Here is a 12,261-nt window from a genome sequence, read left to right as displayed (position 1 = left end):
GATGAAGATTCTGCCACCTTCAAACACTCCAACTGTGCTCTGAGAGAAGCAGCTGCAAAACCATTGCATGCAGTGGAAAGATAGGGAGGCAGAAGGTGTAGGTGCAAGTACTTCTACTTATGAACTGGACAACCTTAACGAGGTCACAAAACCTTTCTTATTTATTTATTTATTTTTAGACAAAGTCTCACTCTCTCACTGTCACCCAGGCTGGAGTGCAGTGGAGTGATCTTGGCTCACTGCAACCTCCACCTCCCGGGTTCAGGCAGTTCTCCTGCCTCAGCCACCCGAGTAGCTGGGATTACAGGTGCATCCCATCACGGCTATCTAGTTTTTGTATTTTCAGTAGAGAGGGGTTTCACCATGTTGGCCAGGCTGATCTTGAACTCCTGACCTCAAATGCTCTGCCTGCCTCAGCCTCCCAAAATGCTGGGATTACAGGTCACAAAACCTTTCTGAACCTCAGTTTCTTCATCCATAGAATGAAAATAATAATTATGCTATTTGTCCTGTTTGGTGAGCAGCAAATGATGTAATATGAGTAGAAATGCTTTGCTGATCATCAAGGTAAAATAAATGTTAGTTATTTCTGGAGTTGATACTGATATATTAACATTCATTGTATGTTCTTTATCATCACTTTAACAATTGGTACATGCCCTTTGGGCCTGCCCTAGGCCACCCTTATGATGGTGTTGGTGATGCCGGGGCCATACTGGAGCATATATCAAAAGCCATTTTTAAGGGCTAATTCAAGTAAAGCCTGGAGGGACAGTTTCAGGTACCCTGGATAGACTTTATTCTGCTCTTAAAAGATTTTAAGATTTAAAAGAAAGAGTGTCCATATCAATCAATCCCAATATTTATTTTTCTAGGTGCTAAAGGGACTCTAACATTATGTTATCACTGGAAGTGACCTTAGTAAAATCTAATTTCAGAGATAACTGGTAGCACAAAAACATCTTGAGGACTTACCATGAAATGCACTATGCTAGTCTATGGCAAAGACAGATTCTCTGCCTTTTGGGGGGAATTTGATACCCGGTTAGGGAAATAAGATACACACACACACACACACACACACACACACACACACACGCACACACACAATTCTCCTTTGCAATATGAGATAGTGAATAATAAATTCAAGTGAATGGTAGAAACAGTGATTACAGTAGGAATTCTAAGAAGGGAGGGATTGCTGAGCTGTAGTGGTTAGAAAAAACATCTCAAAGAAAGTAGAATTTGAGGAGGATTTTGAAGGCCGAATAGAATTCTACTTGATGGAAAGGGAAAGGAAGGGTGTCTCAAGTCCTCGGATCCTGAATAAAAGTTTAGAGGCAGAACCTGTGATGTTAATTGGATGAATATAGATTTGCATATCAGAGTGGGGAGAGGTACAGCTGGAGATACAAATTAGGTTTAGATTTGAAACAGCCTTGAGTTTGAGGTCTCCATCAGAGGCAGAGGGGAACTATTAAGGTTTTTGCGAGTGAAGATTAAAATAATGTTTTAGTCATTGTAATGTAGTAATGATGTGTGGGGAGGAAAACAGGAAGGAGAGGCTGCATCAGAGAGGCCATTTAGGGATACTGTAGTCTTCTGGGCATGAACCAGGGGACGATAATGGGAATGGAAAGGAAGGGCTGGATTTGATGATAACACAAAGAAAGGCAAGAAATAAAGAGGCATCTGCTAGAATTCAATTGTTCATCAATGTATTTTGAGTTTCTACTTTATGTCATTGAAAAACTCATAAAGTTTATGATGGAAAGAAGTCAAAGGGGGAAGAAAGTTTAGTCTTAGAAATATTAAACTTCAGATGATGGTGGACCATGTAAGTAAGCTGTTGGAAGGATGGAAGATAAGGAGAGAGAATGGACTTGAAGTATTATTTGGGGCACTGTGGCAGAATCTGCTAGCTGTTTTCCAATATTTGTTCCCTCCTTCATTCTTATTAATAGAATCACTAATTTTTAGCAGGGCATAGAGCCACTCAGAGTAAAGACTATATTGTCCTGCTTTCTTCTAGCTAACGTTGGTCATATGACTAAGTTCAGCCCAACAGAATAAAAATGGAAGTGTTGTATATGACTTCTATGTCTTTAAGAAGAGTGGGGAACCTGGCACGGTGGCTCACATCTGTAATCCCAACACTTTGGGAGGCCAAGGCAGGTGGATCGCTTGAGTCCAGGAGTGCGAGACCAGCCTGGGTAACATGGCAAAACCCTGTCTCTACAAAAAAGTACAAAATATACCTGGGCATGATGGTGCACACCTGTAGTCCCAGCTGCCCAGGAGGCTGAGGTGAGAGGATCACCTGAGCCCGAGGGGGTCAAGGTTGCAGTAAGCCAAGACCACACCACTGCACTCCAGCCTGGGTGACAGAGTGAGACCCTGTCTCAGAAAAAAACCAATAAATAAATACATAAAAAGAGGGAAATTTGCTGTTTTCATCTCTTCCTTGCTTTTGCAGGCCAGAAGGTCATGACAGCTGGATCTTAGACAGACATTCTGAGTCATGAGTAGGAAGCCAAGTTCTGAGGATGGTGGAGCAGGAAGATAGAAGTCGGAACCCCAATGACCTTGTGAACTATTCTACTGACTGTGAACTGCCAACTCCGCACTTTTTTACATGAGCAAGAAATAAACCTCTTTCTTGTTTAAGCCATTCTTATTTTAGTGTCTCTGGTACTTACTGTAACACTGAAATCCAGTGGGTTTAGAGATCATCCACAGAAATGGCATGGGTGAAGTAGAGGAGGGTCATTCAGGAAGAGTAAGCCTGAAGTCCACGACTGAGCCCTGTGAAAGTGCTCACATTTATAGAAGAGACACCATCAAAAGAAACAGAAGAGACCAAACAGTAAGAGTGCAAGAGAGGCACCAATAGTGGGCCATATCACAGAGAGGAGAAAGAGTCTCAAGGAGGAGATTGCCACTGATGTCTAATGATTCAGTGTTCAATGGGATAAAGACTGAAAATGGCCCTGGGTTTGCCCGTTATGAGGTTATTGATGGCCTTTGAGAATGTAGTACAAGTAAGACAACTCGATGGAAGGCCAGAGTCTAGGGGACTGACAGAGTAGGTGGTAAAGTGTGGAGGAAAAACTTGACAGTGAAAGAAGTGTGATGAGATAGAAGGTCAGGTAAAACTAATTTATTTTTGTTTTAAAATAGAAGAGACTGGGGGTTGAGGGGGAGGTGCTAGGGAGGGTAAGCAGAGAGAGATGTCCCCAGTGGGCCTGCTCTAGGTTAGATGCTCCTGCTCATGGCCTCTGTGGAACTCCAGGTTTCCCTCTCATAGCACTTGCCACATTGTGTGGTGGTCATCAATCTGCGTGTCTGTGTTCTGGACACTGTGAATGACTGAGTCCAGGGGCCTTGCCTTAAACCTCTGGTATGCAGAACAGCACAAGATACACAGGCTACTAATGCTTGTCATGGAACAAAAGATGGAAAGGAAAGGGCAGGCAGTGGAAGCTGTAGGTTTAAGGAGGGTCACACCCTCACCTGAAGTGGAAAGGGGAAAGGAAAGGATGAGTGAAAGAGCAAAGGTATTTTGAGATGTTATTAAAGATGGTGATAGGAAGAGGCTGCTTGGTGAAGTAGAGTGAGCATAGATTTGAGCCAGGTGGGCTTGTGCTCATGTTCAATCCCTGACATTTGCTGAGGCTCTGATCTTACTTGACTACAAGATGGGCTATAATAACACCTGCCTTATAGAATTGTTTTGAGGACACATAGAAGGTGCTTAATACACAGTGGACATTTTGGAATAGATAGGATAAAATGGAAGATAATCATTCTTGGTGGCCTTCATCTCTTCAGTAATGTAGGAGGGGAGACTAACTGGCAACAGTGAGGAGGCAAGAGTGGGACCAGCTAGGAGGTATACAGACTAAAGGTGCAGATTTTGAATCTAGGAATATTTGAACCTAGCTGTGTTATCTTGAGAAAATTACTGAAATTCACTGTTCCTCAGGTGCCTCATCTGTAAAGTGTGGATAATTATTAAATGCAATTGCGAAGATAAAGCACTTAGCACAATGCCTGGCACATATAAATGGTAGTTGCTATTATTTTGGTGAATGTAAAAATTGGGGGGGGGGGAATGTTACTATACGGAACACCATAGGGAGTCAACAAGAGATTGATGAAGGGGATCAAGTGTTTGCTAAGTACCCTTGAGAGCCCAGTGAAGAAGTGGTAACCCACATTTACAACCTTTTCCAAAGAGTGTGATTTCGTGACCTTCTTATGCCAGAACACAAATGGGAAAGGTAGGAGAAAGGTCATACCTCCAGAGGAGAAGCAAAGGCAAGAAAAGGCTGAAACCCTGGGGTGCAGGCTTAGATGGAAAAACCTGTTCACTGTGACTCTTAGGTAGCTATGGCAAAGAGGGAGCCCAGGACTCAGGGGGCAGGATGACCAGTGTTGAAAGAGATCACTGAGGACTGGTTGCTCACTGGAGGTTGCCTTCCCCTCCTGGATTGGGCTGGGGCACCCTTCCCAATGCAATACACCTTTCTGTGTCTAAGATGATAACCCTGTTTCCCTGGATGATCCTAGGGATATGGATGGATTTTACAAATGTACATTTCATGGTTAGGCAGCTCAAAGCCACTGACTAGAAGAAGACAATAGGGATCGTGAGAAAAAGAAGAATATTTGAAAAAACAAAAAACAAATACAAAAGAATCAGAAACCCATATATATAGATTGTATAAAGATTGTTGAGGTATGAGGCTTTTAACTCATGAGAGGAAAATTCTTCAAGGCTGGGCAAGCAAAACTTACTGATGTTTTGGGTGGAATCCAAAGTCAAATATGGATGACAATGGAGAGATTATATAGACCTAAAACCCCATAATTCTCCTTAGATTCTATTAAAAATGAACACAGTGTACCCTTGGAGTCTGGGGAGCTCTCTATTCTCCTTTCATAATCTTAACCATCACTACTAGGCTCTGTCTGATCTTCCCCTACTTCCCTACTCCAACCACATCAGCTCCCTCTGTTCTGTAAACAGGCCAAGGGCACTTTGCCTTAGAGCTTTTGCACCTGTTGTTCTCCTCTTTTCCTACCACACTCTTTTCAGCAGTCCCCCACTTTGTTCGGGGTTTTCTCCCAACATCATCTCATTAGAAAGAGCTTTCCTGGTCACTGTGCCTAAAATAGCAATCCCCACCCCATCCTTCTCTCTTGCCTTGCCTTACTATCCTTCTCTTCACTGCAGTTATCACCACTAAAGCATTGCCTGTGCTTATTTATTGATTGTCTCCCAACCCATCCCCTCAATACACTGCTACTATAATGCAATTATCAAGAATGTGAGTCTTTTTCTGTTTCAATCACTACTGTTCCTCCAATAACTAGTGGATGATTATTAAATGTTTGTTGAAAAAATGAACACCAGCCTGGGAAACACAATGAGATCCCATCTCTATGAAAAAGAAAATAAAAAAAAAATTAGTCAGGCATGGTAATGCATGCCTGTAGTCTCAGCTACTTGGGAGGCTGAGACAGGAGGATCACTTGAGCCTGGGAAGTCAAGGCTGCCATGAACCACGATTGTGCTACTGCCCTCCAGCCTGGGTGACAGGGCAAGACTCTGTCTCAAAACAAAAAACAAAAACAAACAAAACAAAAAACAAAGCTTTTTTTTTTTTGCAACTGACTCAATTAATCTTTTCCAACAATAGAAAAACAAGGCAGAAAATCTCAGCAAGAGAAAGAGTGAAGGCAAGAGAGGACTCTTTACTGATCTCTGGGTCTTGATGTGAAAGGTCAAGTATTTAAACTGATTATTAACAAGAATCAGATGGCTAACTGCAATTTCTTTCTATATTCTATACTGTTTGTGAAGAAAATTTTTTAGATCCACAAAATGGTGACCCACAGCATAGTTAGTAAAAGTGTCCTGAATCAGGGATTAGGAAACATGTTTGAGTCTAGGGTCTGTTGTTGACTAGCTAAATGACCATGAATGTCACTTACTTGCTAAGTCAGAGGGTTCTAGTTGGTAAAAGAAATAAAACAGAGCTGTCCTGCCACTTTGAGGAATTATTAGGATTAAATGACATGAGGGTGCTCTCAAGTGTGTGTACTAATGGAGAAGAGTCTAGTGGTCCCAAGGAGAGCGTTGCCTTGTGGAATCACCTGTGTGTCACCATGGGCTAGTCACTGAGAACTAGCCTGCCTGGGCTAGAATCCTGGCTCTGTCAGGGACTGGCCATGAACCCCAGGGAAAGTCAGTAACCTCTCTGTGCCTAGGTTTCCTCAGTTTTAAAATGAAGGTAATATTAGCACATTAGTGAAGGTAATAGTAGCACAATATTTGACCTCATAAAAATATTATGAGGGTTAAATGAATTGATATTTGTAGACCTCTTAGAATAGTGCCTGGCATATACTAGGCACTATATATGTTTGCTATGTAAAACAAATAAACATCTTCAAAGAGACTAAAATAACACCTCAGACAACTATGAAGGGAAACATTAGAGTTGGGGTATTGGGGAGATGTTAAAGTCAGCAAGTAGCTATTAATAAGAGTGGAAATGGGGAAGACTGCACAGTTGCTTAACAGACACCTCCACCCCCTTACTTTCTTAGGATCCTCCAGACAAACATTTCTTGTTCTTTTTTTGTGGCACTAGCTAAACTTCCCCTCCTCTTCTCCACCCACTGCCTCCTAGAGTCAAAAAGTGGGGGTGGAACATCGCTGAGTATTGTAGGTCTGGGAGAGTGACCAGAGGTAGCTTTAGCATGTGGTACCCAAAAGAGAGTCCATTATAACTGCTCCCACTGAGTGAAGGGACATAGAGGGGAAGAGGAAGCACAGGGCTGGGCAGGCAGAAATTTTGTGTCATTCTCCAAAGCGACGGAAAGTCCTTGATCATGAGGTTTTAAGAAAAAGGAACTTACTACCCTCATGCAATAGTACATTGTTTTCCCCTGGGAGTTTTATATTATATCACCTTTATTGGGATTTAGGTTTACTTGAATCAGTTCCTTCAAAACACACACACACACACACACACACACACACACACACACACAAAATCTCAAAACAGATATGAGATCATGGCCATCCGTTTTAACACTGCTGCCCTCTATTAGCGTGTACTTGAACACTGAGTATAACAAAGGAAACAAGAGTACCTAGTCAGTTCCACCTATATCAGCCCCCAGCTGATTGCTCATACCTCTTTCCAAGTTTCACATAGATGAGCCCAGTGATCTCCCAACTTACAGGTCCATCCCTCTCCTAAGGTCCAAGACAAGAAAGGTTTGATTTAGGAATACTCCAGTAGCCTGAATGGCTTGGCACTGACCATCAGGCTCCTGTTGTGAAGGTGCTCTGGCTGCCTTGTTGGCCTCCATATTGATCTCCAGGACTGCTTCAGCAGTTGGAGCTGACAAAGTAGGCCTCCACTGCCTTCCACTGAAGGCCTGAGTTATCACAGGGGGAACAGCTTCCCAAGCTCTGTTTGGAAGCTTGGCTTTTGATAAACAGTTTTACCCATAAATAATATATTTCCATTTTTATAACTGGATTTCTGCTTTTGAGCCCTTTTCTGAATGTCTATGGTAGTCATCTGTTTAAATCTCATTCTAATACAGAGAACTTGTCCTTATCTTGAAGACCCCTCGATGCAAGGACTTCAGATCAGTGGCACGTTGTTTTGTCAGCATACTTCCACAGGTATGCTTCCTGTCTCCGAGCCCCAGGATGATGGTTGGGGTCCAGTTACCCATAGTGGGCCCACTCATTTCTTAGAATTTTAAGTCTCAACTGCTGAAATGCCCATGACCATGTTTAACATCCAACAAGACATCAACATCATGCTGATATTGGACTTTTATTTGTTTAAAGAAACTAATTCAAATCACATTTGAATAATATTAAAGTGAATGGTATTTGAAAGATGTCTGGAGATGGTTATTTGCTTGGGTATTCTGCCTCACTGCCCTGCCTAAACTTCCGTTATTGGCAAGGACCTGCCAACAGCTCCTTCCTCCTCTGTGGGTGGGTATAGAGAAAGGCACAGCTTCTATCCGAATAATCCTGTCTTGACAGAAATAAATAAATCATCACTCTTTACTGACATATTCCCAAACATTAATAGTGGGGAAAGTAATTTACTCCACTTCAGCATCAATGTGGGTGGAGGCAGCATGACTCAGAGGTGAAGTCTAAGGACTCTGAAGCTTAAATTCTACTTCTTTCACTTTTTGGTTAAGTGACCTTTGACTCTCTGTGTATCAATGCTTTCATCTGTATATGTGCACATAAACCGTATCTATCTCATAGTGTGTTGTAAGGATTAAACAAAATAATAACTGTAGACTACTTAGAGTAATGCTGAATATGCAGTGATTGCTCCATAAATGGTTATTTATTACTATTATTGATGGGAGACAAGACAGGGAGTTGAAGAAATAGAAATAAGAATGGGGCAGAGAAAAGGAAGAATTAAGAGTATGAGACAGAATATGTAGAGGGGATGGGCAAGGATTAAAACTGGTGGACTCCTTCATCTCCTACCCTCAGAGTGGGAGTGTCTCCCAGGGTATGTGGAGAGACAGTCAGAGTCATGGTGTTTCCAAAGTCATGATCAGAAAGTTGGCATCAGAGCATAAGACTGTGAATTTTGACTCAGAGAAAACTTTTCCAACATGGAACAGTCATAAGTTTGCACACTCAGACTTTCCTTATGTCGGTGATTTCTGAGGGGAAATGGGGATTTCTCCCTGCATCTCTCCACTGCTTCTCAGCCTCTTCAACTGCTCTGAATTCCAGGGAAATGTGTAAAGTGTAGACTCCTAAGCCCAATACTGAATGTAAGGGACTATCTCTACCAGGAACAGCAGCAGGAGGAATTCACGGTATATTTTTGTGCTCAGAAAAGGTTTGCAGAATAATCCTTAAGAGGCAAACAGATAATTCAGTAAAGGTGGACAGTATGTAAAAAGTACTCCTGGCTTCACTTTTATATGAACAAGCTCCCATTCCCCTTTCATGGATCCTTGATGAAATGAATATCTCACTCCTAGTTTCCTTTTCCAGAACCTTGACAACCAACACCTAAGCTCAAACTCCCACCACCTTTTCTCCTGTTTATGTTCCTTGGACAATTTCCTCACAGAGGAGTCCTGCCCAGGATCTCTGTGTGGTAAAGCCATGGCTCTTCCTAATAATGCATGAAAAGCGAGTGTGAAAAATAGTAGCATTAGCTGATATCTGTTAAACACTTACTATATTCAGGTACTATGGCAAGTGTTGTACATGCATTATCATCATTTTGATTCTCAAAACAATTCTACTGTATTAATAGCCTCCCCATTTTGAAGCTGAAACAAGAGTCAGAGGAGGAATGTAACTTCGTCTAGGTCACAAAACTCGTAAACAATTCACTACTAGCTGATTTGACAACTTTATTTCAGTTTCAGTAGATGAAAGAAGTGTATCCTAGAGCTACCTTTTATCTTAGCAGGTATTAACCTTTTGAAGAGCATCAAAAATTTGAAAGCAATGAGTGAAGAGGTCAGGTGGAGCAGAAAGAAGAACCAATGGGATTGAGATTAACCTTGGAATTAGAAAAACCAATGTCTATTTCCAGCTCTACCAATTTAGGTAGTGAAATTTCAGGTGAATTTTTAAACCCCTAAATCTTAATTTATTATTTTTCTTGCATAATGGGATTAATAACGTCTATCTTGCTCATCTCAATGGTTTTCATATGGATGACATAAGAATGTAGGCATAAACATTGTAGAATGTTTTGAAAATTAAGTGGTATCAAATGCTACCTTGTCTGGTCTCTCTCTGGAAGATTAGGGACATCCCTAGTACCATTCCTCATCTACTTGCGTTTTCTGTCTGCCATTCTAGAGCGACCAGCAGAGGCTCCAAAAATTTGGTCTGACTAGTGGTTACAATCTCCATGAAGTTCAAATTAAAGGAGCCATAGCTTGAAATGGCCAAGGGAACCAGAGAGATCATGGTGCATTGATCCTACCTTTACAGAAAATCCAAACGTACTAGGTTCCCAGGGTTCTAACTCATGCCAGAATTTTGCTAGTGCATTTTCAGAACTGGCAAGAGATACTAGAAGTAGATTTAGAAGTTCCAAACATAGTAAATTCCTGTTAGAGCAATTGTTTTTATTTAAGGAGATAATATGTACAATGACACAGCACTCCCAGATCTGTGTTAATGTTACAATTTTCTTTGTACCAATAACAATCAATATTCTTGTTGTTCTTTTAGTTTACTATTATGCCATAAGTAAGAAAAATAGGGTTTTTAATTCAAGTTCTCCAACTCTTTTTTGAGACTATTTGTAAAAAATGGGATAGTAATCTCTTCCTCATTTATTTCAGAGTTTCTTGAGGATAAAAGCAGAGTAATAGCTCTGTGTTTTGAAAATAAAGGGAGTTTATAGAGATGAGGCTCAACAATGATAACGATGAGTCATCCATCACTTTAACCAGATAGAACAATCAACTATAATTAGGAAAGACATTTTTCTCTCTCAAACGCCATCACAGTTGAATGCCAAGAAGAAATTGCTTGTAAGTCATTCAAGCTTTTAGAAGATCTTTCTTTTGCCAGGCTTTGTGGGTGGGTTTACCAAGTGCTGATTCCTCTGAGAAGGATTTGCCTCGGACCTTTGGAAACTGAGATCTCCAGATCTCAGAAATATAACTCAGAAATATAAACTTTAAAGCTGAACCTAAACACTTAGGTTTGAATTTTAAGTCTCTCCCCAGCCAGTTGGATCCTGTTGAGTACAGTAGATACTGAGACCAGGGTGTTCTGCTAAACACAGATCAAAAAGACAGTTCAATGTCTTCCTTAAGGGCAATTTTTAAAACTTTATGGAAAACTAGGGGGCGATCAGCAAGGGTCAGAACTCACAGGTTTGCAGGCAAAGGAGCAAGATCCATAGGTGGTGCTGAGCCATCTCTCTCAGGGTCTAACCTTCTGTGGAAAAGCACGGCACTGTTCTAGCAGAGTCAGTTTCACTTGAGTTTTCTTCCTCCTTTTTATAACCACATTTAAGAAAGGAAGTGCATGTTAACTGATTTAGTTAACACTGGTCTTTGTATTACTGTGCTAGTTTTTTCCAATTTAAAGTGCCTAGCATTAATTATTTATTCAACAAATATTTATTGTGTGCCTACTATGTGCCAGGCCCTCTTCTGGGTGCTGGCAATATACAGAGCAACAAAACAATTGATCACCCTCCTTTCATGGCATTTATACTCTTTTTTGGAGTAATCAACAACTCTATAAGCAGTTCCAATATAATGTAATAAGCATTGCTATAGGAAAAATACAGGGAACTATGAGAGGAATAGGAGCATCTAACTCAGGCTAAGAAAAGTTGGAGTAGGCTTCCTAAAGAAACTGACAACCAACCTGAGACAGGCTCAAAGAATGAATTACCATTATTAGGCGAATGGCGGTGGGGGATATGAAACAGGAAAAATGTTTTGACATATGGTAGGAGCTTAAAAAAACATAGCAATTAAAATTACATAATTATAGTTATATAAAATGATCACAAGTACATGATTATGTATTATAATGTATAATCAACATGTGATATTATTTAACATAATCAATATTAAGGATTATATTAATAATATATAATTATATTTATATATGATACAATAATATATAATTATATAATATATTAATATATAATATAGTATAACTACATACATATAATTATGTATAATTCCATGATATCATCATGAAACATTATGATTATGATCACACCTTATTAGGGACACAAAAAGTGTTTGATAAAAATGAAGTCAAAAGGGATTTTTAGACTATTGAATCTATTTTGCAGATGGAGAAACTGGCTCAGAAGGAGAGGAAGTGACTTTTCCCTATATCACACAGTGAATTAGGGAACTGAGTTAAAAGCCAGCAGTGTCACTTGGCAAAGACTGTGACTCCTGGGCATGAGAGACAGCAGGTGCAGAGGCATGCTTAGGTGGAGTTGAGCTAGATGTAACAGGACTATTTCTTGTAGAGGGTCTTCATCTTGGTTAACAAGAATAAGAGTGATTGTGTAATGTGTGTATGGGCGATGTTGTCTGGGAATGGGGATATAAATGAATATTTAAGTTTGACTCAGCTGTTTTGGGGAGTAATGAGAAGGCTGGGGACACTACCCCTAAGACCTGGAGGATGCGTACAGCTTTTTTTTTTTAACTGAGACGAGTCCTCATGCT

The 12,261-nt window shown here is 40.6% G+C and overlaps 1 protein-coding gene across 5 annotated transcripts in view; it reads right to left on the bottom strand.

The window, feature by feature from the left end:
* CD84 (CD84 molecule) overlaps positions 1-11,245 on the bottom strand; it is a 38,543-nt gene extending 27,298 nt beyond the window's left edge. For 4 of the 5 annotated variants that reach the window (XR_010157476.1, XR_010157477.1, XM_063811978.1 and 1 more), the window contains exon 1: positions 10,931-11,245. Coding sequence is in view for 3 of the 5 variants with exons in the window: in XM_063811978.1 (XP_063668048.1) it covers positions 10,931-10,976 (46 nt within the window). In the remaining 2 variants the exon portion in view is untranslated. The remainder of the gene's footprint in view (positions 1-10,930) is intronic. The other variant, XM_063811983.1, reaches the window with a different exon arrangement.
* Positions 11,246-12,261: the final 1,016 nt, after the last annotated feature.

The sequence above is a fragment of the Pan troglodytes genome, chromosome 1 (assembly GCF_028858775.2).
Source record: "Pan troglodytes isolate AG18354 chromosome 1, NHGRI_mPanTro3-v2.0_pri, whole genome shotgun sequence".
NCBI classification, from domain to species: domain Eukaryota; kingdom Metazoa; phylum Chordata; class Mammalia; order Primates; family Hominidae; genus Pan; species Pan troglodytes.
The sequence above is the reverse complement of the archived record's forward strand: the minus strand, read 5'-3'. Positions and strand labels throughout refer to the sequence as shown.